The 26,629-nt window shown below is 37.9% G+C and overlaps 1 protein-coding gene across 1 annotated transcript in view; it reads right to left on the bottom strand.

The window, feature by feature from the left end:
- Positions 1-1,046: 1,046 nt before the first annotated feature.
- The window catches only part of CACNB2 (calcium voltage-gated channel auxiliary subunit beta 2), a 112,767-nt gene continuing 87,184 nt past the window's right edge, over positions 1,047-26,629 (bottom strand). The window contains exons 9-13 of the mRNA XM_031052547.2: positions 23,788-23,897; positions 9,790-9,941; positions 8,973-9,068; positions 7,469-7,654; positions 1,047-2,813 (exon numbers count right to left, since the gene is read on the bottom strand). Of these exons, the coding sequence (XP_030908407.1) occupies positions 2,325-2,813; positions 7,469-7,654; positions 8,973-9,068; positions 9,790-9,941; positions 23,788-23,897 (1,033 nt within the window). The 3' untranslated portion in view covers positions 1,047-2,324. The remainder of the gene's footprint in view (positions 2,814-7,468; positions 7,655-8,972; positions 9,069-9,789; positions 9,942-23,787; positions 23,898-26,629) is intronic.

Here is a 26,629-nt window from a genome sequence, read left to right on the forward strand (position 1 = left end):
AGCTACAGCCAGGCTACACAGAGCAAGACATTTTAACTTCTCTTCCCATTTAACTTCTCTTCCCATTTCCATGTGATCTGATATGAATCAAACAACAAAGTCTTTCAATATAGTTTTCCACTGATACCCTGAAAATCCTCTTGTGTCAAAAGACACTGTTTTTATACTCTTATATATCCATTTAGTAATACAACAGATCTACTTACCTATAATTCCTTTGTCTACAATTTTATGTAGTGATGTTTACAAAAATGCTTATAATTTTATTTCTAGAAAAATACCCTCTTCCTTGTGTTCCCCACAGTTTATGTTTTGAGCCACATACTAACCTTAAATAACCACAACAGTCAGCAGCACAGGAGAAATGGCCAGATACCTGACAGCAGAATTTCATACTCTTAACATCATTGTAAAAAAGTGCATATAAAGCATCAAGGGGCAGGGAGGCAAGAGAGAGAGGGAGGACAGAGTATGTTCATGGGAGTTAAACTGAATTGCTTGGAAGCTGGAATAGGAGATTGGAGAAAACATGCACCTACCATATATCTTATCCATTTCACTAAAATGATATTCAAAATCAGGCAATGCTGATATTCCCAGAATTAGAATAATAAATAGAAAGAACTTCCAGCTAAATTAATTATCATCCCACTACAGTCTTTATATAATGTGCTATTTACAGTGAAATACAAAAAGTATTTCATTCATACAGTTACTACAAAGACTATATATGTGATGCAGAACAGCTTTTACACTAGGCAAGGGTACGGAACCTGTAGTCAGAAACAACAGTGAATTTCCCCCACTTACTAGTGCAACAGGTGTTCAATGCAAAACAAACTCTGTTCACTCCCTTTGATTTTCTCTAGCAAGCTCCTAGCAGTATTTTCACAGACATTTTTCTAAGCTCTCACCAGCATCACAACAGTTTAGGTGAAGCAAAAGCAGTGAGCTGGCTGCAGAGTGGGAATGCAGAGGAACTGGCAAGTGTAGAAAAAGTGGAGAAGCTACAAAAATTTATTTTCCAACAAAATAACTCTCCACAAGCTGTGTAAACTTTTCTTACTAAAACAAATACTCTAAACCACAAGGATTTTACATTTCCAGTGAAACAGAGTAACATTTGCCTGGTTTTACTCTCCTGAAGTCTCAACAAAGAGCCAGCAGATTTATGCTTTCTCAGTTACCTGGGTCAGTAAACTCCCTCATTTTCCCTGACTGCAATTTGGATTTTCAATGTAATAGAATGAAGAAAAAGACCTGTTGGGCTGTTGAGTAACCTTTGTTTTCTTCAGCAAATTCTCACACGTTGCTGCCTAACATGCAGACACACACGTATGCCCATCCACCACCCACCTGCTCACATACACACCTCTGTCATATGTGTTCTATTATTCTGACAACAGAACAAAACCTAAACTGTGCCCATTGCGATTTTGTGACCTCTACAGAGAAGAACAATTTATAGTGGTAAGTTCAGTATCTTTACCATAAATTTAAAATGCAAAACTGGGTTTGCAAGGTATAAGAGTTAGACCCTTTATCTCAAGCTCTCATTCGTATTTACAATAAGCTTTCTGCTACAGAAGAAAAAGTATTTAGATTGAACACTGTTACAGATTTCCTAAACGAGGCTAGTTCCAGTTGCCAGTAATTCAAAAGCAAATCTGCTGACTTGGCATTAGGACTCTAAAACAGTGTGATCAAACTTATATAGTAAGAAGGTGTCTGCAAGAAATAACATTTATAAACTGTATATACAGTACACAGTACCAGTACATAGAAAATAGATTTTGATTTATGATCCCCCTGTGTGTAAGGCAAGACTGAATTCTGTCTTCGAATGGAGTCCACCAGAGGTACAAGCAACAGAGAGGGGCTCTTAAATCAATCTGCAAATCAAGTACATACAAATTAAAAATCAGAGCAGACAAAAGTTTTCGATTTTCTTTTTTTATGTGCTGATTCTGACTTGCTGAATACACGGGAAGTCATTAAACATCAAATGTACCTTTTTTTAAAAAACACTAACAACACCTTGATGGCAACAGATATTGTTCAAGTGGCAGCTACCAAAAAACAGCTTGAAAAATGGCATAGTACAACATCAGGAACACTGCAGTTGTACTACGCTAATTCATATAGCACTAACCAAAAAAATAAGTATATGAATATTCTATTTCATGCTATTGCTATGCAAGCAACAGCAATACAAATCAGCATACAGAAGGATACCATATGTTCTGCAATGAAGAACCCAAAGATATTGTCAGGGGGTATCATTACAAGACTTGAAAGAAACACAAGACTGCCGGAGGCAAAAGTTATTGATGGATGTAAACATCCCTGTTCCATTCTCCTGTGTCATTACGCTTCTTCAATATCACTTCCCCATCCTTGTCACAATATTGGTCCCTTGATTTATGCCGACTACGCTGTTTGTTGCATTCATTGTGGTCCTGCTCGCGGTCCCTCTCCTTTGAGCGATGCCTTGATTCTCTATGTCTGTGATCACTGCTCCCGTGGGACTCGTCTCTATGATTGTGATCCCTGTGAGAATCATAGTGGTCACCATGCTCATGTGAGTAGTCCTCCTTTGGCTCTACATAAGCCGAATCTCTGCTATCTTGTGTTTCTGAGTCAAAAGTTTCTTGCCTAGGAAGGCCTCTAACACCACTGCGATGGTTGTGGTGTTGGCTTGAGGAAGAGCGATGCTGGGACTTCTTGATGGGCTCAACCCGTGCTTCCTCTTCGATTTGTGAACTGCTGCGTTCAGGGACTGAATGGTCATTCCTCTGGTCTCCTTGAGATCCCTGCTATCACAACCAGCAGTAAGTTCACATATATGAAGTACACATTTAAAAACTTTCACCAATATCAAATTCAGCTAGAAAGGATCACAAAACCAATAAAATTGAAGTACACGATAATCCACTTTGAATCTAAACTAGAAAAAAACAATTAGAATTCAAATTTTACTGAGAATGCAGTATTATAATACAAACAAGTCCTTTCGGCAGAATGGAAGGTGGCACTTGGGTCAATGTGTCAACTATGACACGTTTTTGTCTCACGATGTTTCTGACTATTCCAGTTAGCTATATTTGCCTACCACATTCCAGAAAATAGAGAGCATGCAGAAGCAGGACAGACTGCAGAAAAATTAAGGAGGACATACCATGCCAGAAGAGGGCAGGTATCGCTGGAGAGTTTACAGATGCCTGCTTAAAAACAGTCATTATGGGAAAGTGATTTTAGAGGGCTAGAGAAGTGGATTCCAGAAGAGAATCAAAGTATAAAACCTTGGCTCTTCTAACATAGCTTTTTTCTTTAGAAAAAAAAAAAAAAAGCAATTGAATCTGATATGGATAAAGTTTGTATTATGATACTACAAGTATCACTGATCTTCTGCTCTTCTCAGCAATAATTCTGTTTCTTCATGATAATGAAAAATGAAACTTTCACCTCACAATTTTAAGAGCTCAAGAATGCAGACCATTGCCAATAAAAGCAGGAGGAGAGTGATATTATCACCTATAGAATTTCCTAACACACCACTACTATTAAAAGACTGAAATAAAAATTACCACGTAATAACAAACTCTTCACCAGCATAATGCTTTGAAATCACTGCAAAATGAATAAGTGGCATTATTTAAAGTCATCTGGTTGTTTGACTGCATTAACCTGCTTTTGTTCCCAAACCACAGCCAAAGACTTCTCAAGCTCAACTGCAAAATTTTAAGAAATAGTTTATAGTTGAAGCTGAATTATCCTTCTCACATGAAGTGAAAAACATCAAGACAAAATCATCTAAACTGGCACAAAATTCAGGCAGGTTTTCACAGAGTTATACAGGCCTTTGTTTTCAAGACTGTTCTGAATTTACCAAAGTTAGTCTAAAGTTTACCCGCCTATGTTCAGAGTTGTCTAAAAATAAGGATTGCCTCTGGGGCAGCTCGTGGACATACACTCTTTACATCTATTTTGTGGAAAAAAGCTATGGGAAGGAAGAAATTTTACCCTTTGGCCACAGATCCTGCAGGTGGGTTTCCTAGCAACAAAAAAAGTAAAATTACAGAAATTGGACAGGAACAAAGCTGTATTTTATCAGAAACTAATAAAAAGTAACATATTTCAAACCAGGAATTCTATAAATTTAACAAATCTCATTTTCTAAGACAACACTTTGTACTGTAAACTTCCCAGCAACTAGATGCTCCATGTGTTCCTAATTTGAAACAAATGGTATAGATGAGAACAAGGTAACCGAAACAGCGGTCCAATTTATTTTTTCTTCTTGTTTTTATGATTCTCAAGATGATTCTGATTTGCCAGAAAGGGATGTAGTAATTGTAAACATGAGTAGATGTGTTCAAAGTGAACAGGAATGACTCAACAGAGGTGAATTATAAACGAAATCAAGTGAAAAGCAGGAGTCTAAAGCAATTCCTGCTTTGGATGTGTAAACACATTCTTATTAGTTCACAACCATGACTGTTTTTAAGGAACATAAACGGGGTACAGATGTGAAACCCTTTAATTCTTATGGTCAAATGCCAAATATGTATGTACCTATATATATAAACATAAAATCCATCATTGCTGTGGTTTGAGAACAAATGCAAAATTTGAACCTGCTCTGAACAAAACACTACTTTTACAAATTCAGATGCATCTTCTTTGCTCTGATGAGCTATGTGGAGTAGCACAAGGAATAAATTTAGAACCAATACCTGCAATTTCAGAACAGTGTTAGGGATATTGTGCTTTATGAGAAAAGTAATCAACACTAACTTTCCTTAAATACTACAGGGACATTGAGCAGGTAATGTCTGAATCCGGGTTAGGGTCTGGCTTTGTGGTTCATAACCAAATTAAGGCTCTGGTATGGATTAGATTCAGCAATGTAGAGATTTTATGACCCCATCTCACACGGTTTTTGCCTAAAATGGAGGAAGCTTGAAACAAGCCCATTTCATTATTCAGTTGCAATTTCAAAGAAGCAGAGGTTCTTGGAAAGAGTTTAAGCAGTGTTGAAAGAGAAGAGAGAGCTGTGTCCACCGAGCCAAGTTGGCTTGCTCTCTGTTTCCATGCAGTGGTCCCTAATCGCCTGCACCATATGTGTGTAAGGTTGCTCCAGTCTTCTTTTTTGGAATTAAACAAGTATTGCCCTATAAGAGGAAACCTGAGAAGAGTTGTCAGGAAGTTTGCCTCAAAGCTCTCCACCAGATAGACAGGAAGTGTATGGTCCTCACCAACCTCATTTCACACAGCCCCAGGAGGCCTCATACCTCCAAGCACCTTGTGCCATGCAATACACACAGTCAGTATCATGCTATAAAAACACGACTCCGGCGGCTGGCAACACAAATCTCCCATTACAATGTACACTCAGGACTGGAAATGTACAAAAATCAATTCTGTCTCACAGCAAAGGTGTGCTGCATTGCACTTGGCGAGAATGACTTGAATGCTTTGCAGCACAGATTTGGCTGCTCCAAGCCAAATTCTTCATGGCACAGTTCTTCTCTGCAGAGCAGTCCACAAAAAAATGGTGCATAGACTTTAAATTGTCCAAATAGAGGGTCTTAACACTATTGAGAGAATAGGTTTAGCCACCATGACTAGAAAATAAAACCACTCTATGCCAGGACCATGACAGGCTCAGGTTTGAGATGTCAGCTGAAAATGCATCATAAGAAAATAAAACAAAAGGAACACAGAAGTTCTGTGTCCCATAAGGGATTCGTGCTGCTTCGCGTTTTTGGATTAGTAGACCTACAAACAAACTGTGAAACTGCAAATATATTTGCATTTTTAGTCCCTAAAATATGTTAATTTGTAAGGACATAGCATAACATTCAGAAAAGTGCTATTAGAACTCTAGAGAATGTGGTTAATAAAAATGAGTAAGTGAATTATAAATCCACACCCAAAAGGCATAGAAAAACTTGAGCAACATAATAAGTCTAGAAAGGAAAGAAAATTTTTCTAGCAACTCTACACACAACAATGCTGAATTTCATACTCAGAAATTCTTCCAGCTCACAATTTTTTTTCAGGGTGTTTCAGCTCTGAGGACAGAAAAAAAAAGCAGAAATGAGCTATTGCTTCCGGTCTCTCTTCCTGCAATTGCTTTTGAAAGCAAGACAAGGAGATACCCTGCAAGTTGGCTGAACCAGTTTTTCTTGTTAAAGAGCAAACGTGTCAAGTTTGTGGTCTTCTAATGAGAAATAAATTCTTTGACACAAAAAATAGTTTTGCAAGACCATAAGAAACAAAAAGCAATTTTTCCACATTTTAATTTGGGTGCAGATATGTATTTTGCTTGGACTTTCTAGAAGGGGGTATTTTTCTTAGCCAAAGTTATGGATTGTAACTGACTCAAAGGTGACTTATAGGCATATTTGGAACTTGAGTGGAAATTTCGAGGTAGTGAGCCATTATTTGATCTGGGACAGATGTATTTTACACCCAGTGGGATTTTCTCAGCCTCAAGGCAACATTTGCTATTTATAATTAAGTAGCATCTTTAAAGATCTCATTTTATGCCATGCAATACATAAAACAAAGGGTAGCACCTTCCTTATGCTGAAAACCTTAGTACAATTGTACAACCCAAAAGTTGAAGAAGAAAAGAGGATACACAATATGCCTGAAGTCAACAGGTAGGTCAGTGTGGAGGTGCAAATAAAGCCTGTTTTTTCCCAGCTCACTAGTCAGTACCCTTGCTGCCTCTCAAGGTCTTTCTTCACAATGTGCAGGGTGACTTGTGTTTTATGTAAGAGTTTGGCTTGAAGGAAGTATGTACTTTTCATAGCACTGGCCAATGAATAAAAGAACAAAGGAAACACTGGAAGGGCCACTTGTGCCTTGTGACTTCACTAAAACAGTCAGTCATTTTCAGCCTCCACAGCTCCATAGCCTGTGAGAAGATAGGAACAGATTCCTCTAACATTTGTGGATCTGCTCTGTACCTAACCCAGTTTGTCATGCACGGCCTCTGGGGCTGGGATTTGCCTATTAGAGATTGTGTGCCCATCAGTCAAAGAGTTACCAGAGGCTGTAATGTGCACAGTATTACCCCAGTTTTATTCCTTTGACTGGATTACATATGGCCAGCTATGAAAATGCTTGTGGCTAGTACATACATTGCTGGGCACAATAAAACCTTAAGTATTTCACTTCACATCACCATATGCTTTCAGTCAGGATGGCTTAGTCCTTGGAATGAAAACCAGTCCCCTAGTCAATATGTAAACACATGCTACTGTGAATACAATAGTAATAATAATAATGTGCCTGTATTTGACTCTTAGACTGAAAACATGTGAATATGCACTGAAAAAGCTCTTACTCTATCAACAGTAAGACAATCAGCATATTCTAGTATCAGACTACCACTGTTCTTTGGAAGAGGAAGAAATGGATAGAAAAAAGAGAAGAGATGGCATAAAAACCGTACCTGTAAATTAATATTTGGACCTGGGCTAATAGGAAGAGTGGCTGTTGCAAGTGTGCGAGTGAGAAGCTGGTTAGGAGGATTGCTGCTAGGTGGATGGGTGGCCTTCCAGTAGGCTTCCAGGTAGTCAGCAAGGTGCTCACAAGCATCTTCAAGCTGGTTCTCATCAAGAATTACATCGAACATTTCCTGATAAATGAAAGGTTTCAGTGAGAACAGCCACCAGCTAAAGGGAGATCACCTGAAGACACTGATGTCCATGCTTTGCATTCATCAAAATAAATCACATTTCTAATACTTTTGTTATTTCATCCCCCCCACACTTTTTTTTTTAATGCAATTGATACAAAAGACAGCAATCATAATTAGCATTAATGTTACATTTGCTAATGCAAGTCCTCATGACTTCCACTCAGTAATGCACAGTCAATGAAGATAGAAAGAAGCAGCTTGAACAAATCTTAAATACCAAGAAAAAAAGGTTAAATATTGAAGATTTTAGCTATAGGAACAAAATAGAATGGCAAGAAAAGGAATTCACTCCCTATATCTAGAATAATAAAGAGAAAACTGAGACAAACTAAGACCAATAACTAACAGCAGTAAGAAACATGAGTAATACAGATCATCCAGTTTCTAAGTGTCATACAAATATTAGGTAAGAATTTAGTCACACAGTCAAACTTTAGACATCTCATGTTAGGAGGTGAGATTTCTTCATTCCCTCCCTAGTCAGGGAGACAGAAGTACTCCTTAAGGAGGCTCTGAGAGTCTGTGCAGGTCTCTAGGATTCTTCCTAGACTTCTTGGGGACCCGGGGAGAATAGTGTCTTAACAGAGATGCTTGAACTTAAATGAAAAAAACATGATGCTTCCTCAGCTCTGTAACTGGCAAATTCCCATATCTGCAAGTGAACTGAACCTTCGTCTTCTGGTCTCTTACCCGTACTCTTGACAACTGAGTATGCAGATAACAATGCTTGACCTGTTTAAAATACAGCTGAGGTCTCATTATCTTTACTTTATAGGTATAAATTATAGTATTTGCTTCAGTGCACATCAACAGAACTGCAAAGCTCTCAGCTACACAATACCAGAAAGTTCTTTGCCAAAACTGTGACCAAAAATGCCAGCAGTGATGGGCTGTGGTGACATATGCCCTGAAGGAGCTACCCAAACTATCAGCCTTACCCTAAACTGCCAGAACTGTCACAAAGAGAGTTCATTTTTAGACAAATAACCCCCAAAGTACTATAAAGTAAAACAAATGCTCGGTTTTTGTAAGCAGTGAATGCGTCAGCATATATCCTAATAACTGCTTGTGACTAGGACTGTTTTTTTCCTTCACACTTGTGCAGAGCCCAGATACCTCAGGAGGTGTCCTACAGAAAAGCAATAGTGAAATATGGCCAGAAGAGGGCAAGCATTCCCAGAAATTAGGTCATTAACCTCCTACTTGAAAAGAAAGGCACATTTCAAAGAGGAGATATAAATTAACTGTGACTCACAGGAGGACACTGTGCCAGTTTATCAGCTGCCACCATCTGAACATTAAGGTGTTTGGCCTGAGATTTCCCTCGAGATTTTATTAGCCTCTGTAAAACCTGTGAAAAATAAGACATTAATAAAAGTGAGCAGGCTTGGACTTCATGTATGTATATAAACACTTAAAATGTTTGTATTTTTAACTGTCCACTTGAGCAGATTAAATTCTTCAGGCTTTAGGAGCATTTCCATGATGTTTACATCCAGAATAAGCTAATTTTCATTTACCTCCCAACATCTCCTTTCCTGTTAGGAGCACTAGAAAGTTCCCCTCCTATTTTCCTGCTGCTTCTGGTTTTGTTTGTTTTTAAGTTGAAATTCTTTGATTGCTCTCCTTAGTTCTCTTCCCATAAATTTGTTCTCTTTCAAACGCCTCTTCACAAGGTCTGTGCAGGTTTTTTTTTCCACAGAATGAAAGAGTACATTATCAGGAGATGTTAAAGTTTACTAATCAGTCTGATATTCATTATGTTTCTTACATTTCTGTATTATTTTCATTTAACAAGCTGTTAGCATTACTTACGTGATTGATACTAAAAGTGTAATCCCAATTTAAAAAAAAACACTGGAGCTACAGCATCTTTTCTGAAGTGAATTTTGGTAACACTAAAGCTAAGATACATTTTTTTGATTCGTATTTCACCATCCCAAGGGAAGCAATAACCATATTAGCATAGCACTGAACTTTAATGAGTACATATGATTATCTCAATTTAAGACCCCCAAAAAGGGGCTAAAACCCCAGGACTGACACCGTATAAATATCAGTAAAATATTTACCTTAGGTGAAGAAATCTTTACGTATACTATAATGGGAGCCAGAGAAGTTTTGCTTAGTTGAGCTGGGTGGTTAATGGTATCAGCATCGAGCACTACCAACTGCAGTGTCCTTGCTAATTCAAAAATCCGTTCAATTTCACTCTGAACTTCAGCTGTAGATAAGTACAAAATTAGAGTTATGAAAATATTAAATGACAATTAATTTTAGGAAATGTAAAAATGTGGCAGACTTGTGTGCTGCTCCTCCTTAGGCTGGGCAGAGTTGCTAGCTACGCACATTCCTGGCATGGTAGAGAAATGAATGCAACGTTAAGGAGAGTGCAAGCAGCACTGCTGTCTTTCTCACCTCCACTGCCTCCTGCAATCCCTTGTAATCTCCAGGGCTGGCCTTTCTCATAGGACCCCAATCCACATATGTAAGAAAAGAGGTAAGAATGACTGCTGCAACACAGAGTAATCTTACTATGCCCTTAATTTCCTCCATCTAAATAATTTCAGCTTTGAAACTTTAATCAATTTGCTCAAACTGCAGGGCCTGAGAGAGGCATTAAGATAACTGAGGTATCTACATTAGCAGAAACTCCTGGTTTTCCATTTACTTAAATTTATCAAAGTTCTGGAAAACAGTGCTTCCTTCATTTACTGGTCTCAGACTGGCACCATGTTAAAAAAATTGATTACAATGTGTAAAACCCTTAAAAAAAACCCCAAAACTCAATAATCCAAACAATGCTATGGTGTCCTCCAACCCCAGGAGTCCTGGAAAAGCAATTTTGCTTGAAAAAATCATATTGTTTTCTAGCAACTCATGCTCCCAGCTCCTCAGAACCCTGCCTGATTGGCAGTAGCTGCAAGGGGCAAACCTCTCTAAGACAGACAGACTGGATCCGCTTTCACAAGTGAAATAGAAATTGTCTTCATTCCCAAATGAAACAAAACTCTATCTTAACAAAATAATCCCTGAAATGGAATCACATTTTCGTGCTCAAATATTGCCATAGGCTGACTTCACAGAGTTATTACAGAAATTGTGTGATTTGTGCAAGTCTATAAATAAAGTCACAGAGCCAGGTAAGATTGTAATTCATACAGATTTCCCTTTAAAGGATGTGCACATTCCATGAACCGAAGTCAGGTTAGAGATTTGGTCCATTCAAAGTAAATATCAGAAGATAACCAAGAGAAAGTTAAAAGTCAAGAAGAGGTACCAAAACCTTAAGAGTTTCTTGAAATTACAGTATTTTATTTATTATGCTGGTACAAGCATTACTTTTGCTTGAAAACACAGCCTATGTGATCTGGCTAGAGAAAGATTTCTATAGTGAATGGTTTCTTTCAAGAGGTATGAAGAGATAGATTTTTGTTACCTTAGAATAGCAACTGAATAAATTAGGTATCATGGTAAGGTTGCAAAATTTCCAAGAGAACAAAGCACCCCAGCTAGAGTCCATATAGCTCAGTCTTTTCATTCCAAATCAACAGGTGACTACTACAATAATTTTATAAATCAAGCAACATCTTAAATGGCTATCACAAAATCTGTGTATGTTGTTCTCTGTTGGAGGAGGTCGACATTGTTTTGGATCTATTAGAGATCACCTCCTTCTGTTTGTAGTTATCTCCAATTTTGGCTGAGTACATGCCAATAGGTCTCTTACAGCAGAGAACACTGTGAGATGTGCACGGCATGCTGGTATGGAAGGCATCAATGTGTGCTCTCCTGCTTGTTGATAAAAACACCATGGCTCAGCTGCAGTTGGAATTAGGGCCACATTTTTGAGGACAGAACACCCCTATGTTTCTTGGCACATTTGCGATTACGTTTTCTGCAACTCTGTTACATAGAGATATTGCTGGAATGACTGAACACCATTGTCTCAGTGATTTAGTAGGAGATAGTCAATAGTCTATCCCTCATTTAAGTCCAACTGACAACTAAAATAAACATATCAGAGGTAATTTGTCGTACTGTTCTGATGATGAGCTTGGATTGCTTTCCTGCAGTTTTAAACCAGGCTCAACACTTCACTCAGTATAACAATATCAGTTAATGTATCATTTTAACACCGTTTCAGGCTGCTACAAACCCTTGTTCAATGCAATTTATCACCAGTAAAATCTGTCTTTCTGCTGGTGTATCATAATTTTGTCTGCTGAAGCAGTATTTGCTTCACTGCTGGAAGCACTTTTCTGCCAGTATAGTGTACATCTCTGTGAACCAGATTTCCTGCTAGACTTTCTGAGACTTTCCCTGTCTTTGCCAGGGCAGAGCATGCCTCAGGGTGTCTTCTATTGCGAAACATATTCAGGGTAATAATTGCAAGTAACTGTGGTCTTACGGATCAATAGTTTCCACCTGATGGAGAAGGTGGAGAGATAGCTTGTCCATCAATTAAAAAGTATTTCTGTATTTATTTTTCTTAATGTAGGTATAGAGAAAAAGTTTACTACACCGCATGATTTGTGAACTAATACATTGTGCCTCTAGCTCTCCAGTCAAGAACGAATGGAAAAAAACTGCCACAGAGATTGCTGAAGAGGTCCCGATCTCCTGTCCCTCAGCATACTTCTTCAGCTTCTGGAAAAGCCTGCATTTTACCTAAAATCTTCGTTGTATTCTGACTTTTCACTACACATTAGATTCTTGCAATTACTTATATAATAGTAGCTTCCCTTTTTAGATGACAAAGGCTTTACCTACTGCTGCTTTGGTATTCATCTTTCTTTACCAACATCTCTCAAAAAACAAATTCTATACCTGGAAAGATTCCTTCCCAACAAGACACTCAACAAAAATTTTCTCTCAGACTTTTGCCCAAAGTAAGCAAAGAACCCTAAATATCATGTGGGGATATTAACACAAATGTCACTGGTAGTTAAAATAGGAAGCTGAGAACAATGACAGTTTGGTATCTTCAAAGCAGCACAGTAATAACTTAGCAATCTTCCCACCTCCATGAATATCATCTATTTATAATAATGTCCCTACTGATGTACTGGAGAGGCTTAACAGTGAGGCTATATCATTAACTTCAATAAATTATATTTGCTAATCATAATAAGAGGCACAAACATAATTAGATCTACTGTGACAATTGCCATGACAATCAAATAAGCTATCAAATTTTAAAGTGACCCTTACAATCTATTTGATTTGGCCTCCTTGATAATCAGAAGATGAATATATTTTAAATGACAGGAGTACCCAACTATTTTTTACAACAGAGGGTCAGCTCTAAGAAACAGGAATTACACATCTCCCAGCAAACTTTAAATATTGCACATTTAAACTTACTCCCATATATTAATTCCAAATATTCTTTCTGTACCCTGAAATTAATAGGTATTTAGGGCAACGAGAGCCCAAGTAAGTGGCTTATCCCATTTTGGGGGTAGACAAATATTCTTTATGCCAGTTATAGCTTACAAGTGAATTTCAAGCAAAAAACCTTTAACAGTTCTTTACAATAAACTCATCTGAAGTAAAGGCAAAGACACAGCAACACTGAACTGCACCTATACCAATTCACTAAGATCAAAATGAAATACGGTGGAACTTAGGGTCACTTATACAATGTCATGGTAAAAGAACATTCTCTACACAGCTGGAGAAATACAACCCTCTTTCAAACCTGGACAGAAAACATCCACAGCAGCCAGGAGTCACAGGGACACCCAGATGGAGAGAACAGTGGCTACATCAGCACTATGTCTTCGGAAGTCCCTGATGAGATGGCAGTTGCATGATGGGGATGTGATGCAAAATGGCAATGACTCTGGCCTGCAAAGGCCAAATTAGATTCACAAAATACTGCTTATATGCAGCAAAGAGGCTCTGATCTTCAGCAGGAACAGCGAAGTTCATGTACCACCGAGTACACTATGACTTAAATATCCTATTCAATTTGACCTTGTCTACTTCTCTGTGGTATGAGTGCCACTGTTTTGTTCGTAGAAACAGAACTGTAAATTATTAGTTGGACTGCAATAGCCACAAAGCATTCTATTTTTCTAAACTGAGCTCCTGATATTACAGATGTATGGCATGAAAAGAACATACCCACTTCAATGCATGTCATAAAAATGCTGAACAACACCTTGCACAAGTGGCTTTCAAATAATTTTATAAATTAAGGGGAAAAGGTATCAGTAGCCATGAATTTTCTTAGGCTAATTCTTTTCAGAAGCACACTTACTTACCACTGAATCGCTAAATTCTATGAACGTAATTAAATTAGAAGTTTAAGGCAGCCTCAGGAATTCCAAAAAGAAGGGAAAAGAAAAAAATATTAGATATGCCCAGTGCCTCAAAAGAACAGAGAAAGTAAAAAATGGATAAAGGTCATATCTGAAATCCAACAAAATGAAAAAAGAAAACTGAAAAGGAAGCAATGACTACTGAGCTGTGCCCACACACCGCTTCATTAACAAGTAAATCAGCAAGTAAATCATGTGCTGGACTGACAGAACTCAAATTTTAATTTGTGAGCATGTGTGTGCATACACTTTTAAAATCACCAAAGTGCCTACACTTTACATTAGGTATTGTACTAGCCAGAATGCAGGTCCTTGGCCACAGCAGGCTATACCAGACTACATTTAATGCCCGTGCTTGCTGTACACAAAGTGGAGAGACCAAGGTGTGATCTAGAAAGCTACACATATAAAGTGTGAGCAGTCCAGAGCAAGCCAGTAAGAAACCCCACGTGTGTGTAAGTGCTTGGCCTCTTTCTTCTAATCTTGCCTTTTCATCCCTTCAAGCACCACTGTTCCTCTGGGTAGACAGGGAGATAACAGCAGGATCATGCTGGGCAGGGAACAGCTGGCTCCATCCCTTCCCAGCCAGGGAGGTTCAGCCTGTGCCTCCAGGCAGGATTAAGTGTCCCACTCCACACACGTGGCAATGTCAGGGAGTAGAAGACTCTATGCCTCCTCACCAGTATACCCAGTTAAGAAGGAACAAATCTTAGAGGGGAACATAAGCAAATATGAGGGAGCAAATGCTCTTAGTCCTCAGACAATGTGCTAGAAGATACCTGGGTTACAGGTGGTTTCATCAAATTTCTAACATAAATGTAGTTTTTGAATATACCCACATTTCACTGGTCTCAACCAAATCACTTAGCCACTAGCTTGTTACATAAAAAGGGAAGGGCTGGAGTGGGAGGATGACAATATTTTCCAAGGAAAGTGGCTGCATGTTACTCATGCCTAGCAGATGGGGATCCTGTAAGGTGAAGGATAAGGCAGAAACAAGAGAAGCATGTTTGCTGCTCTGCCTTGTGCTCCCTCCTCCCTCGGCTCCACTGAAGGGGACCTGCGGGTTAAGGGGCAGCAGGAAAACAGGGTATCCCTCATCCTGCCTACTGAGTCTAAGTTTTGACAGAATTCAGATGGCCTTGAATGCACACACACATCCAAGTGGTATTGACAGATACAATGTGATGTTTGGAAACCTCAACATAACCAAGATCTATTTATAATGGACTAACATCTCCTGAAATGCAATACTGTAATTATGTGAAAATATAAACCAGATAGTGTCATTTAAAAACACATAATAGCACATGAAGATGTCTACTTCCTCTCCTATTTCTCTGGGCTAGAAAAACAATAGCATTCATAGAATGATGCTTCTTATGCCAGATTTAAAATGGAAGAAAATTTTAATGGCTTATGAATGGAAAAGCTTGAAATCAGTGGATTGCAGCAGAAAGATGAGTGGATGAGCACTGTGCAGGGGAGAGCTGCCCTGAGATGACCACACTAGCTAAAATAGCAGCTGTTCCAGAAGGTGCCATGCAGCAACATAGCGCAGCTCCCATCATTAAGCTCCCCTACACTCTGTTAGTGAGTAACTGGGAAAGTAAGACTGAACAAATAAGCAGTCTAGCATTTATTTTGCCCAGGGGACCAAGCAAGCACCTCTGCAGAGTTCAGAATGGATATTATCATGTCAGCCTAGCACTAACTTGGACATTTTTTCACTATGCCTCATTACTCAGTGCAGTGCTATAGGCTTTTACAGCTCTGGTCTATACACAGAAGCTAAGTAAGTGTTCCCTAGGTCTGTTGTTTTATTCAGAACAAATATAAATAAAAATGCTTAGCCATTCTCACAGATAGGATGTGGACCAGTCCACTGCTGGCAATTCAACCCCTCCTGCTCATGGTGTGCCACTCGTAAAACATTTGTGTATTCACTGAGTGGGAGATACTGACTCTATGGCCTGATGCTGAGAGTGGGAGGCAAAATACATGGATTCCAGTTCTTTCTCCAGGGAAAGTTTAATTATTATGCGAAGTGTATAAGACTCAGCAGGGCCAACTGACAACCACCATAAAGGTGATCACAGCCCTGTCACGGTGATGGAAATTATGAATTCGTGCTTCTTTTAGAAGAGAACAGAAATGAACCAAGACTTCTTTGCATTATGGTTAAACAACCCAAACCCTTAGTCATGGATAAAATGAGGACACAGACACCAACTTTTTATCCATTCCATGAGCCTAGGAGAAAGAAAAAATACCATATCAATTCAACCTACAAATGTGAGTAGCTTTAAGGGAAGCAAAACTGTATTCTTAGGCAAGCAGCTAACTTGCTAAAAATATTACATTTACCTATCTCAGTTACCTGATAGGTTCATTCACCTATCTTAGTTATTATCACAGAATTGTAGAATCATAGAATAGTTTGGGCTGAATGGGATGCTAAAGATCACCCAGTTCCAACTCCCTTGGCACAGGCAGGGACATCTTCCACTAGACCAGGTTGCTCCATCCAACCCAGCAATCTGATCTTGAGCACTCCCAGGGATGGGGCAGCCACAACTCCTCTGGGCAACCTGTGCCAGTGTCTCATCACCTGCACAGTGAAGAATTTCTTTTTAATAGCTCATCTATATCTATCCTCTTTCAGTTTAAAACCATTACTCCTTGTCCTATTTCTACATGCCTTTGTGAAAAAGCTCTCCAGATTTCTTGGAAGCCCCTTTTAGGTACCAAAGGCTGCTGTAAGTCTCCTCAGAGCCCTCTCTTCTCCAGGCTGAACTAGCCCAGCTCTCAGCCTTTCTTCCTAAGGAGAGGTGCTCCAGCCCTCTGATCCCCTTTGTGGACCATCTCTGCACTTGCTCCAACATTCCATGTCTTTCTTATGTTCGGGGCCACAGAGATTCATTACAGAGACTCTGACTTTAGATGTTAATAAAATCAAAGCTGGTCCAGCAGGATAAGAGCATTTTGAGACATGTGAGTCTGATAAATTGTAACAGCTTCAGCATCTTCATGCTACTCTTTCCCACTCATGTGCAAAAAGAAGTGTAGCTGCATTCCCATGATAATCCAAAAGCTCTTGGCTGCTGTGCTACAGAATTCTGATTCAAAGCTGCTTCAGGTTTAGCAGATTACCATATTTGAAGGTTCAATGACTGCAAGTGAGAGGTCTGGACATTTTTCAAGCTAATTTGAAGATAAAATCATAAAGGCACAATCACATTTTTCCATAACACACTGAACACCTTCTTCCCTTGAAATTATACTAGATCCTTGAGATTTTGGAATGAAAATATACTCCTGAGTAAATTTCAATTTTGCATTCCTGTTCCATCGCCTCTGTAAGTAAGGAAGGAACTTTATGAGGCTTAGCACTCTTTTATTTTAAATCTATAGGTGGGGAAGCACTTACTTGAAACTTATCACACACAACAGTTGTCAAACATATTTACCAAACATGGAAAATACATAGTAACATTATAATTCATATATATATAATGTGTAGAGATATATATACACATTATATATTACATATATAACAAACTGTTACCACAGTTTCAAGCATTCAACTGTCTTTTCACATAGATATCAAGAAAATAAAAATAGAAAATTGAAATTGCACTGATAACCCACTACTATTTTTCAAGCACTCATTTCACTTTCAGAAGACAATACTCTGGGATATGAACTTAATGATGTGAGTACACTTTCTAGAGACAACTTTCCAAAGATAGGCTTTCAACTGCACATGCAAATTGAGTGCATGTAATGCCCGACAGGTTACTGCATATGCACACAGAAAGCAAGTACACAAATTCCCAGCCATTTGACTGCAGTCAATTTACCATATACACAATGACATATTTGACACCAATATTCACATGTCTGTGTTAGAATATGCAGATTAGGAGCACACACACCTTAGAAATTTACAGTGGAAAACCTAATCTTTAGTGTTTCCTTGCCAATCTCAACTTTATTTTTAGAATTACTTAAAAATAAATACTGAAAACCAGCAAGATTTTCCAAATGAAATACTTAGCAACACAGTACAGGATTGGCTTTTTTCTGTCAGTGAGCCAGCTGTGAGAAACACACAGTGGTTCTGTGAGGTACAATAAAGCACTGAACACAAAACAGCAGGAAAAGTAATTTGCAAGCTTGTATACATACCCAGAACATCTGGAAAGGGAGAGCATTAATGAAGCAAAGAATGGAAAAAGCCAAGACAATCAGGTTCTTGTACAAAGCATACAGCATGAGGTAAGGTTTTAACAAGTGTAACATACACAGAAACAACAAGAAAAAGGGTTGGATCCTTTTGACAAAGAAACGCAGCAAAAGCACAAAGCTGGTTCAGCAGTTTCTGCAAATGGCATGTGTACATACAGAAATTTAACTAAGCCAACTGGGACTGATCTTGAGGTGAACAGGATGTAACCATGTACTGTACTTTCTTGGAGAGAAAAGTGTTTTCAAAATTACAGATTCCTTCTAGGCTTTTAAAGAAATAAATTTAGTTCTAGTATTTCACATGTTAAACACATAACAGTATTTACAAGCAAACATTTCTCTTTATATACAAAATGAGCTTTCATATAGGAGAGGGGTAAGACTGTACTGTCCCCTCCTAACTGTTTACAATCCACATACCATTTTTATAATATTCTTGGATACATTAATTTTACTCTACAATATTCAGTGGTGGCTTTGGTTTCCAATGATTCAAATCCCAAGTCTGCTTTTAACTGATTCCTTTACAAAAGCAAACTTTCACTCTAAGTGTGTGCAGTATTAAGCCCATTGAGACCTCCCTACAATCCTGTAAATCCAGTTCCTCATGGCAGTTCCTACTCCTGATTATCACATTGTTTGTCTATGCCTCTTTGAAATTAATTGTGGGTTATCTAGTAAATCAGTTCCAAATATAATGGTGCTTACTTCACTGTTTACTGTGCTATGCACAAATATCAGCAATATGCACAATACTGCAAACCTGTATTGGGTGATGAGGTAAGAGTTCCCATAAAGAGGTAAATTTATTTCCCATTAACAAGTATTTTATATTAATATGTCAAGTACATTACCTCTGTACTGTGCTAATTCGTGAATAGAACACTTATTAAAATAATACTTACATAAAACCCAACAATGTGTTTTCAAAAGTCTGAGAAACAGCCTTCTCTGCTACAATTGCTACTGCTGCTCACAAACATGATCATTAACTGAGGGATAAACCAGTAGCTTGACTGCCTTTTTGCATAAGGTAACACTATGCAAGGGTGGGTGAGTAAAGGAACAGATTTCCACTGAACCTTCAAGGGGGGGAGGGATTTGGATTAACATCAAGTAGTTTTGGGGAGCTATGTGTGCTATAATAAAAAGCTGTTTTTAAATGATACCAGATGTAGAAATGAACACATGGGTCTCTGTCCATGTGCCACTGTCTGAGGAGGAGAGAGACAACCAGCCAGCCCTGCAGCTAGAAGACTCCTTCAGACCAAACCAAACCGAGCCAAACCAAACCCTGTTTCTCATCAACAAGATCAAATTTCATTGCAATAAATACAATTTTTAAATACCTGGACCAGAACTATGCCATTTAATGTTTGCTAAAATTCTGTCTTTTGATGTGTTGTTTTTTTTTTCCCCCAGTGATTTGAAGAAAAGGCCCTACTATTTTATACAAGGAAAAATGAAGGTAGAGAAAGAATTTATATCCCAGGACCCTTCAGCAGACCTACTGCAAGATACTAGAAAAGAACTAATGTAACCTGTGTCCCAACTCAATGATTTCTCTGTGACTGGAGCTTGTATTAGAACAGAATATTATTTGGCTGCAAAGCTAATATTAATAAAGTAGAAAATGCCAAGATTTAATCAAACCTTCTGTGGTCTGTATTATAAGAAACATAACTTGTTCCTGCAGGGCTGCTCTTTCAATCAGTACACAAACCCCATACACTGTCAACTGATAAACAGCTACTGAATCAGTTACTTTCTCTTCATTGTCAAGTATGTGTCCCACATCTCACTTAGAGCACACTGTTCTAATCTTCCTCTAAAAACAGAATGAATAAATTATTTTATAGAACTTTCTGTGGTGGTATTTCACTGATGCAACAAAATGTTTTTTCACTTTGAAACATTTCAGTTAGGTGAGAAGATGAATTTATATTTTCCAGATAGAATAATCACAAGTTACCACTAATTTTGGGGAGTCGATTTTAGAAATACAGCGTCTGATTCTTCAGCGTAATTACCATAGTAAAAATTATATTTGACTAGGAAAATGGAAGCCATCCTTCAGAAAATCCTGATTTCCTGGGATGCTTTCTTTCAAAATGGAACATAACCTTGAAGCTCCTTTTAGAAGTCAGCACTAGGACTCAAGACATTACTGATATGGCTGTGTACTGTTAGTATGTGATATCAGTACTGATCAAGAGAAGGGAAAAATTCTTTGAACTAGGCTGGGAATGAAAAGAATATCTCCCCCGTTAAATGTCTGCAAAGAGAAGAGCCTAAAATGGGAGGACTTCTTGGGAATGAGGAGCCATAAGGCTGGTATTTCACAAGTTACCCAACAGTAGCTCCAGTAGTCCATAGAGTACTGCCTATTTTCCATTTGCATTTTCCAAATCAGTGCATTACCATGCAACGTGCTGATTTTGATGACATACGTTACTGTTTGATAGGTTCAAAGCCCGAATCTCAGTTTCAGCCACAATGCTTAGTACTTCTAGAAATGATCTTAGAATCATAGAACCAACTATGTTGATCAGGAATTCAATTTTGGATCTGAAAAATCTTTCCTGGTTGATCTAATGCCACATGAAGTTTCGGTCAAATCACTATTTCCTGTCCCACTGCTCCCAAATTTAAATTGCAAAAGTCCTATTGTGTTTTCAGAGAACATCATTTGCCTGCCTGAAATTTCTTGCCTCATTCACTGTACAAGATTCACAGCAAGCAAAACAGCAATTCACTAAGCAATTCCAATTCCCTACATTAGTTTGCATGTTCAAAAAAAACCCCAACAACTAAGGCAAAGCACTGGTGGAAAAATAATTTTCAAACACATAACCAAAGACTGAATCATAGCATACATAACCTAAAAATACTGAGAAATTCACAGTTAATCTTCTTACTATTACTTCCTAACTTTTATTTTGCACAACTTGAGTTTTAAAACCTAATAATATTCTTTTAATAGCATTTTTTGTTGACTTATAGAAAATTTATCATGGAAACTGAAAAATAAAAATTCCACTATTTGATGTGATATTGCCACTCACCTCTGCTACTTGAGCCAAATAAGTACTTTCAGTGGTAGTATACCATCATCTTTATGAGCCACTGCTCATAAAGGCCACCTATCAGCAGGCTACAGTGATATTTTCTAATTCTGACTCTATTTCTACCTTGAGGTAGAAATGAGGTAGGCATTGCAGGCAAGCATGGGAACAGGCTGTAACACTCCTTGTATTTTCTATCTTTTGCCTTGCACAAGGGTTTTCCCATCACCTTACAAAAAAAAGCAGTTCCTTTTTCTGACTCCATGCTGTTCTGTCATATCTCAGGTTTCCTCTCGACCCACTGTCTCAACTTCATTTCCCATCCTGACTTCCTTCCTGGCTGTTTCTTTTCCCCCCATAGTTTACCCCGAGTCTGGAGCGTGGACCTTGGAGATCCTTCACCAGTGCATTCAATTATCCCAGCTTCTACCCCATATATCCAACTTTTCCCATAATGTATTTTGACTACTTGCCATTCTCCCTTAACCTGCTCCTCCAGTTGAACATCTTTAAAGTAAACAACTTTCTACTCCATTGTTCATGCTGCACAGCAAAGTAGGGATTGACAGCTGAAAGATGAGCATCTTCCAGCCTTAGTTCTGCTTGGCTGCCCTGATCCAATCTGCTGGGGCAGGTTCTGCTCAGCATCCTTTCTGGACCTTGCCCAGGGAGAGCTGAGTTTTTAAAGCAACGCATATGCAAAGCTCGGCATGTGTTAGTGGCAGCTTCTAATAATTTGGTCAAATTTTCCCATTATTTTAATGATAATGCCAAGAAACATGTAACTGAAACCCTTTTTAATGTACTACCAAATTTCAAAACCCTGTTAGGTCATTAGAAGAATGAGAGTATTACAGCTTCTGGGAAAAAAAAAACAAACAAAAGTTTTGAGAATATTTTAACATGGGTAAAATTAATTTTTGCCCTAACTTCACTTTCAATATGACCTAGTTGCTCTAAAAATATTTCCCAAGAGAATTCAAAATTCTTTCCTAAATCACTTGTTTTCTAGAACAATTATAACTAACTGAAAACCTGACATGTAGCAGGAAATTTTAGATAATAATAATAGGACTGTTACGAAAACAGGAGACATATCTATCCACATATTTATATATATTCATAATCGCAATCAGCATTTGGGTGTCTCCAACCGAGGTTCTGTTAGAACTTCCATTTTAAATACCTCTAACAAGAAAATACTTTAGCCCAAAGAAAAGATGTTGATATTCTTAAGGGTAAGGTTCTCTATGAGATAAAATTATATACAATTAGGCTGCATTCATTTTTATAGATTTTTTTCTTGTATCATTTTTCATGATAGCTGTTTTATGTATATGAAAATATAAGAAATAGATTATACAGTTTTTATTGCTGAATATATTTGTGCAGTATTGCACAAAATTGTACATGCTTTGATGTTCAGGTTGAGAAACAAATCACCATGGTTATGTTTGTTTCACGGCTGCATGACCTATATCCTTATTACCAATTTTCAGTTCTATTCAAAACAAATGACACTTTTTCTTTTCATTAGATTATTAAATAGACCTTGGTGACAAGACTGAAATACATATAGAAGAATATTCTTGTGTGTAAACATTCATTAAGTTGTTACAGTACATTACATTTTGACATTTGAACACTTAAAATAAGACATACTTGGAAGCTACCAAACTACTTGCAAGTAGATTCATAGCTTCCACATAGATGAAAGAAAGGGTTTTAAGAAGCAAATTTTCAATAAAGGGAAGTCAAACTTTTTAAGGCAGAGAGCGGTGACACTTAGTTACCTCTTCCCAGATAAGCTTGTTTTTCTTTCTGGCTAATAACTGTTTAATTACTTACATAATTGGACAAACTATAGTACAAAAAGACTCATTTAAGATGACAGATACGTATACTATGAACCTAGATATATAGTTCAACAACGTCTCCTCTTTTCCATCCTTCATATTTTGTACCAACCTCAGAATTAGTTTAAACTGATAGAAAATTCTGAAAATGTGTATTTAGTATTTGTTTTCAGGTCTAGTGTCAGTAGCTATCATTACTAGCAATTTTATCAAAGATAATGCATAGTATCAATAATATTCTTGTAATTTCAGGTATTCTGAAACCATCATTTCTATTCAGTGAGGAGAACACCTCTTCAGATTTTATGTACTTTATGAATGGCTACCTCTCCCCACTGAGGCAGACAGCAAAACCTGAAAAGTGAACGTAAGCAGGACAAGCCAATAATCAGTACTATATGAAGATTACCTGGTAGTGATTTAAAATGATTTCTCCTTCCAAGATTTCTGAATTACAGGAATCATGATTTTCTCACAGCAGAGAGAAGGCTATTTTTGGCTTACACATATGAACTTAGAGTAAATTACTTTACAGCCAATTTGTAGACAGCATAGTCATAGGTACTTACCTAAGCTTGATCTTGTGTTAGATCGCTCTATTATCGCATGCTTACTGGGATTGTTTAATACTGAGCGTTTGGCAAGCGAGATGTCTGCTGTGACTCTTGTAATTGATATACTGCAAAAATAACATACAGTGAAATAGAACAGAATGTTATTTATCTTGCAGGGATGTGGGGACAAAAAGGGACTCATTTAACACTAGAATATGGCTGAGACAACAAAAAAAAGCAGTTCTCATCAGCCGGTATATTTTGCACAGTGTGAACAGAGAAGAAATTTTATCTCACTGATACTGTTACAAAAACTACTGGTAAGACACCCCGCTTTCTCCACAGAACTTAAATGCACTGTGACTACTGACTGCAAAACTACATGTGTCTGATCAGAAGGGAGGCAGCAGGAGCTCAGATACACGCTGCAGAAGATGAGACTTCCCTGTGGGCTCCAGGCCTGATATGCTTAGACTTTGCACCAGTACCCCCGATATGAACTGGCTGGTTTTGCCTTTCCCTAATTTTGATTAATTTCTTGAAAGGTACTGAATAACAACCTGCCTTAATTTAACCATACCTGCAAGGCATACAGGGATATGCAGAGTTGATAGGTGAAGGTACATCTTGGCAGTACAGCCACATAACTCTTATTTTTATGGCTCAGCTTATTAGCACATGTTTTTCAACAGAGTGCATGAATTACCCATAATTTTCCAGCAAGATACAGCAATATGCTGGGCACATAAAAATGGTGACTGCAACCACAGAGAAGCATGCAAATAAAATCTCTGGGCTCCGGCAGGCTCAGTTTTGTGTTTATGAGAAAAGATGAGAGAAAAAAGAAGTGGTTACTTCAAGTTGTTTGCAGTGACCTCCTACATAACCTTCTGCATATTCTTCTTCCTAGGAAAACAGTTAACTGGGTTTGTTTTGCTTTACAGGGTCAAAATGCACCCTTTGGATAAATTCCCTTTCAGACTCTCTGGCCTAAAGAGGTTTAGGGGTCACATTTTTCCAGTGCTGAGAGTTAAATCAGACAGATGATATTCCCTTGTTCTTCCTTGTAAGATTTTATTTGCAATTTAAAAGGAGGAAATGGATTTGCTAAGAACAGGGTGGGCTCCTCTCTAGCAAGCAGTCAGATGCTGTTCATCATCTGAAATGTAACCAAATAGGCCATTTCCCAGTGAACTTAACATGTGCATATATTTATCTAAACCCGTACAAAATGTAAAAAAGCCAGAAGTTAAGACAGAAAAACAGAATTATTTGCACATTACTGATTAGTAACATAATTTAGGAAACTTAGGCATGATTTAACTTAAGCTGAAAACATAACCAAGGATTTGATTTCTGGCTCAGCTCCTCACAGATAATGCTATTAGTTCAAAATGAAATTCAACATGTAATTTAGGTACTCATTATTTTTCTTTATTTGCTAATGGATGAAGACTACATCAGCTTTTTTACAGCTTTTTTTTCGTTATTTTTCTTCCAGTCTTCCTTCCTACATGGAATAGAATGTAATTTTCCCTTTTTCAAATACAATTATGGTATATTGAACAAAGCTATAATTAGCAGTCTAAAATTGCTATTTTTCATTTTAAGAAACTTTAATGTCTTTTTAAGGTAATTTTACTGTCTTTTGAAGTTTATAACATGAGAAAGAACAGCCTACTTTCAAAACAAAAGCTATATATGCTCATATAGTGGAACAATTGCAATGAGAGCGGGGACAGCTTAACAGCAGAATGGCAGTGAAAACAGTAGAATGAATCTTAGAACCTCCTGTACACATTTGCTGAGAACCTAGAATACCAATTCAGATTGCTACTTTAGTTTGGCATGCTTCAAATCTGCTACTATAGACATCAATTGTATTGAGACATCCACATTTGTGGATTCACTTTGACACAACGGGATCTGCAAGTGAATATTAGATATGCTTTAAAGTACTTCAAGACATAAAGACTTTTTTTTCTGCTTGCAACACTCATTATCTTGTTAACTTCTAGTTTTGAAGGTACATATCTAAGATTTGACAACTCTGGCTAACATAAATAGGGACTACACAGTGGTTTGGTATCTGACTACGAAAATACAATAGCTAAAACCACAATGTCTGGTATTTTAAAGAGCTGAAACTATTGACTGAAAACTTCAAGCTCCCTCTTGAAAGTTTGACAGCACCAAGACAGACAGAATGGTGTTACCACTCTGCCCACTTCCAAATGGAATAGAACATTAACTGAAGTTACAGACATTATAACAAGACCTTCCCGTTTTCTCAATTTTTTCCTCCCAAACATCAACCCACTAGCACACACTAATCTGAAGCCTGATCCAGCAAGAATAGAATCACATGTGGAGAATGCACCTGATGTCTCTGGTCCATAGGTCAGTGACATTTTAATTACAGAACATGCCACTGCTTTTAGAGATGGATCATCATTTGACATTTGTACCAAAGTAATGCCTGGAGGCTCAAATACAAATTAGATTGGACCTTGCCTAGGGGGAACAGGCTGTAACAGCACTCAGATCAAAATTCAGCAAAGTGCAGCCTGTCTGCCACCAAGGGTGACCATATTTCAGCAATGTGGGGGACTGCCTGCCCCAAGCAGTCCTTTTGAGTCTTCCCATTACAGAGTACAGCACCATTGCCGAACCAAGCTTCCATCTTGAGGGACCAAAAGTTTGACAGTCATATACATTAGACAGTCTAAATCTTGCATCACTCTTTCCAGATTAGATGCCACCGTAAAAACCCCAGAGCTGAGAAGGAATGGTGGCCCTCGTCAGCTTGTACAGAACTCAGAGGTATCAGTTGAAAAATACTTAAGCAAAATAGTAT

This window comes from Melopsittacus undulatus, chromosome 1, assembly GCF_012275295.1.
Source record: "Melopsittacus undulatus isolate bMelUnd1 chromosome 1, bMelUnd1.mat.Z, whole genome shotgun sequence".
Taxonomy (NCBI): Eukaryota; Metazoa; Chordata; class Aves; order Psittaciformes; family Psittaculidae; genus Melopsittacus; species Melopsittacus undulatus.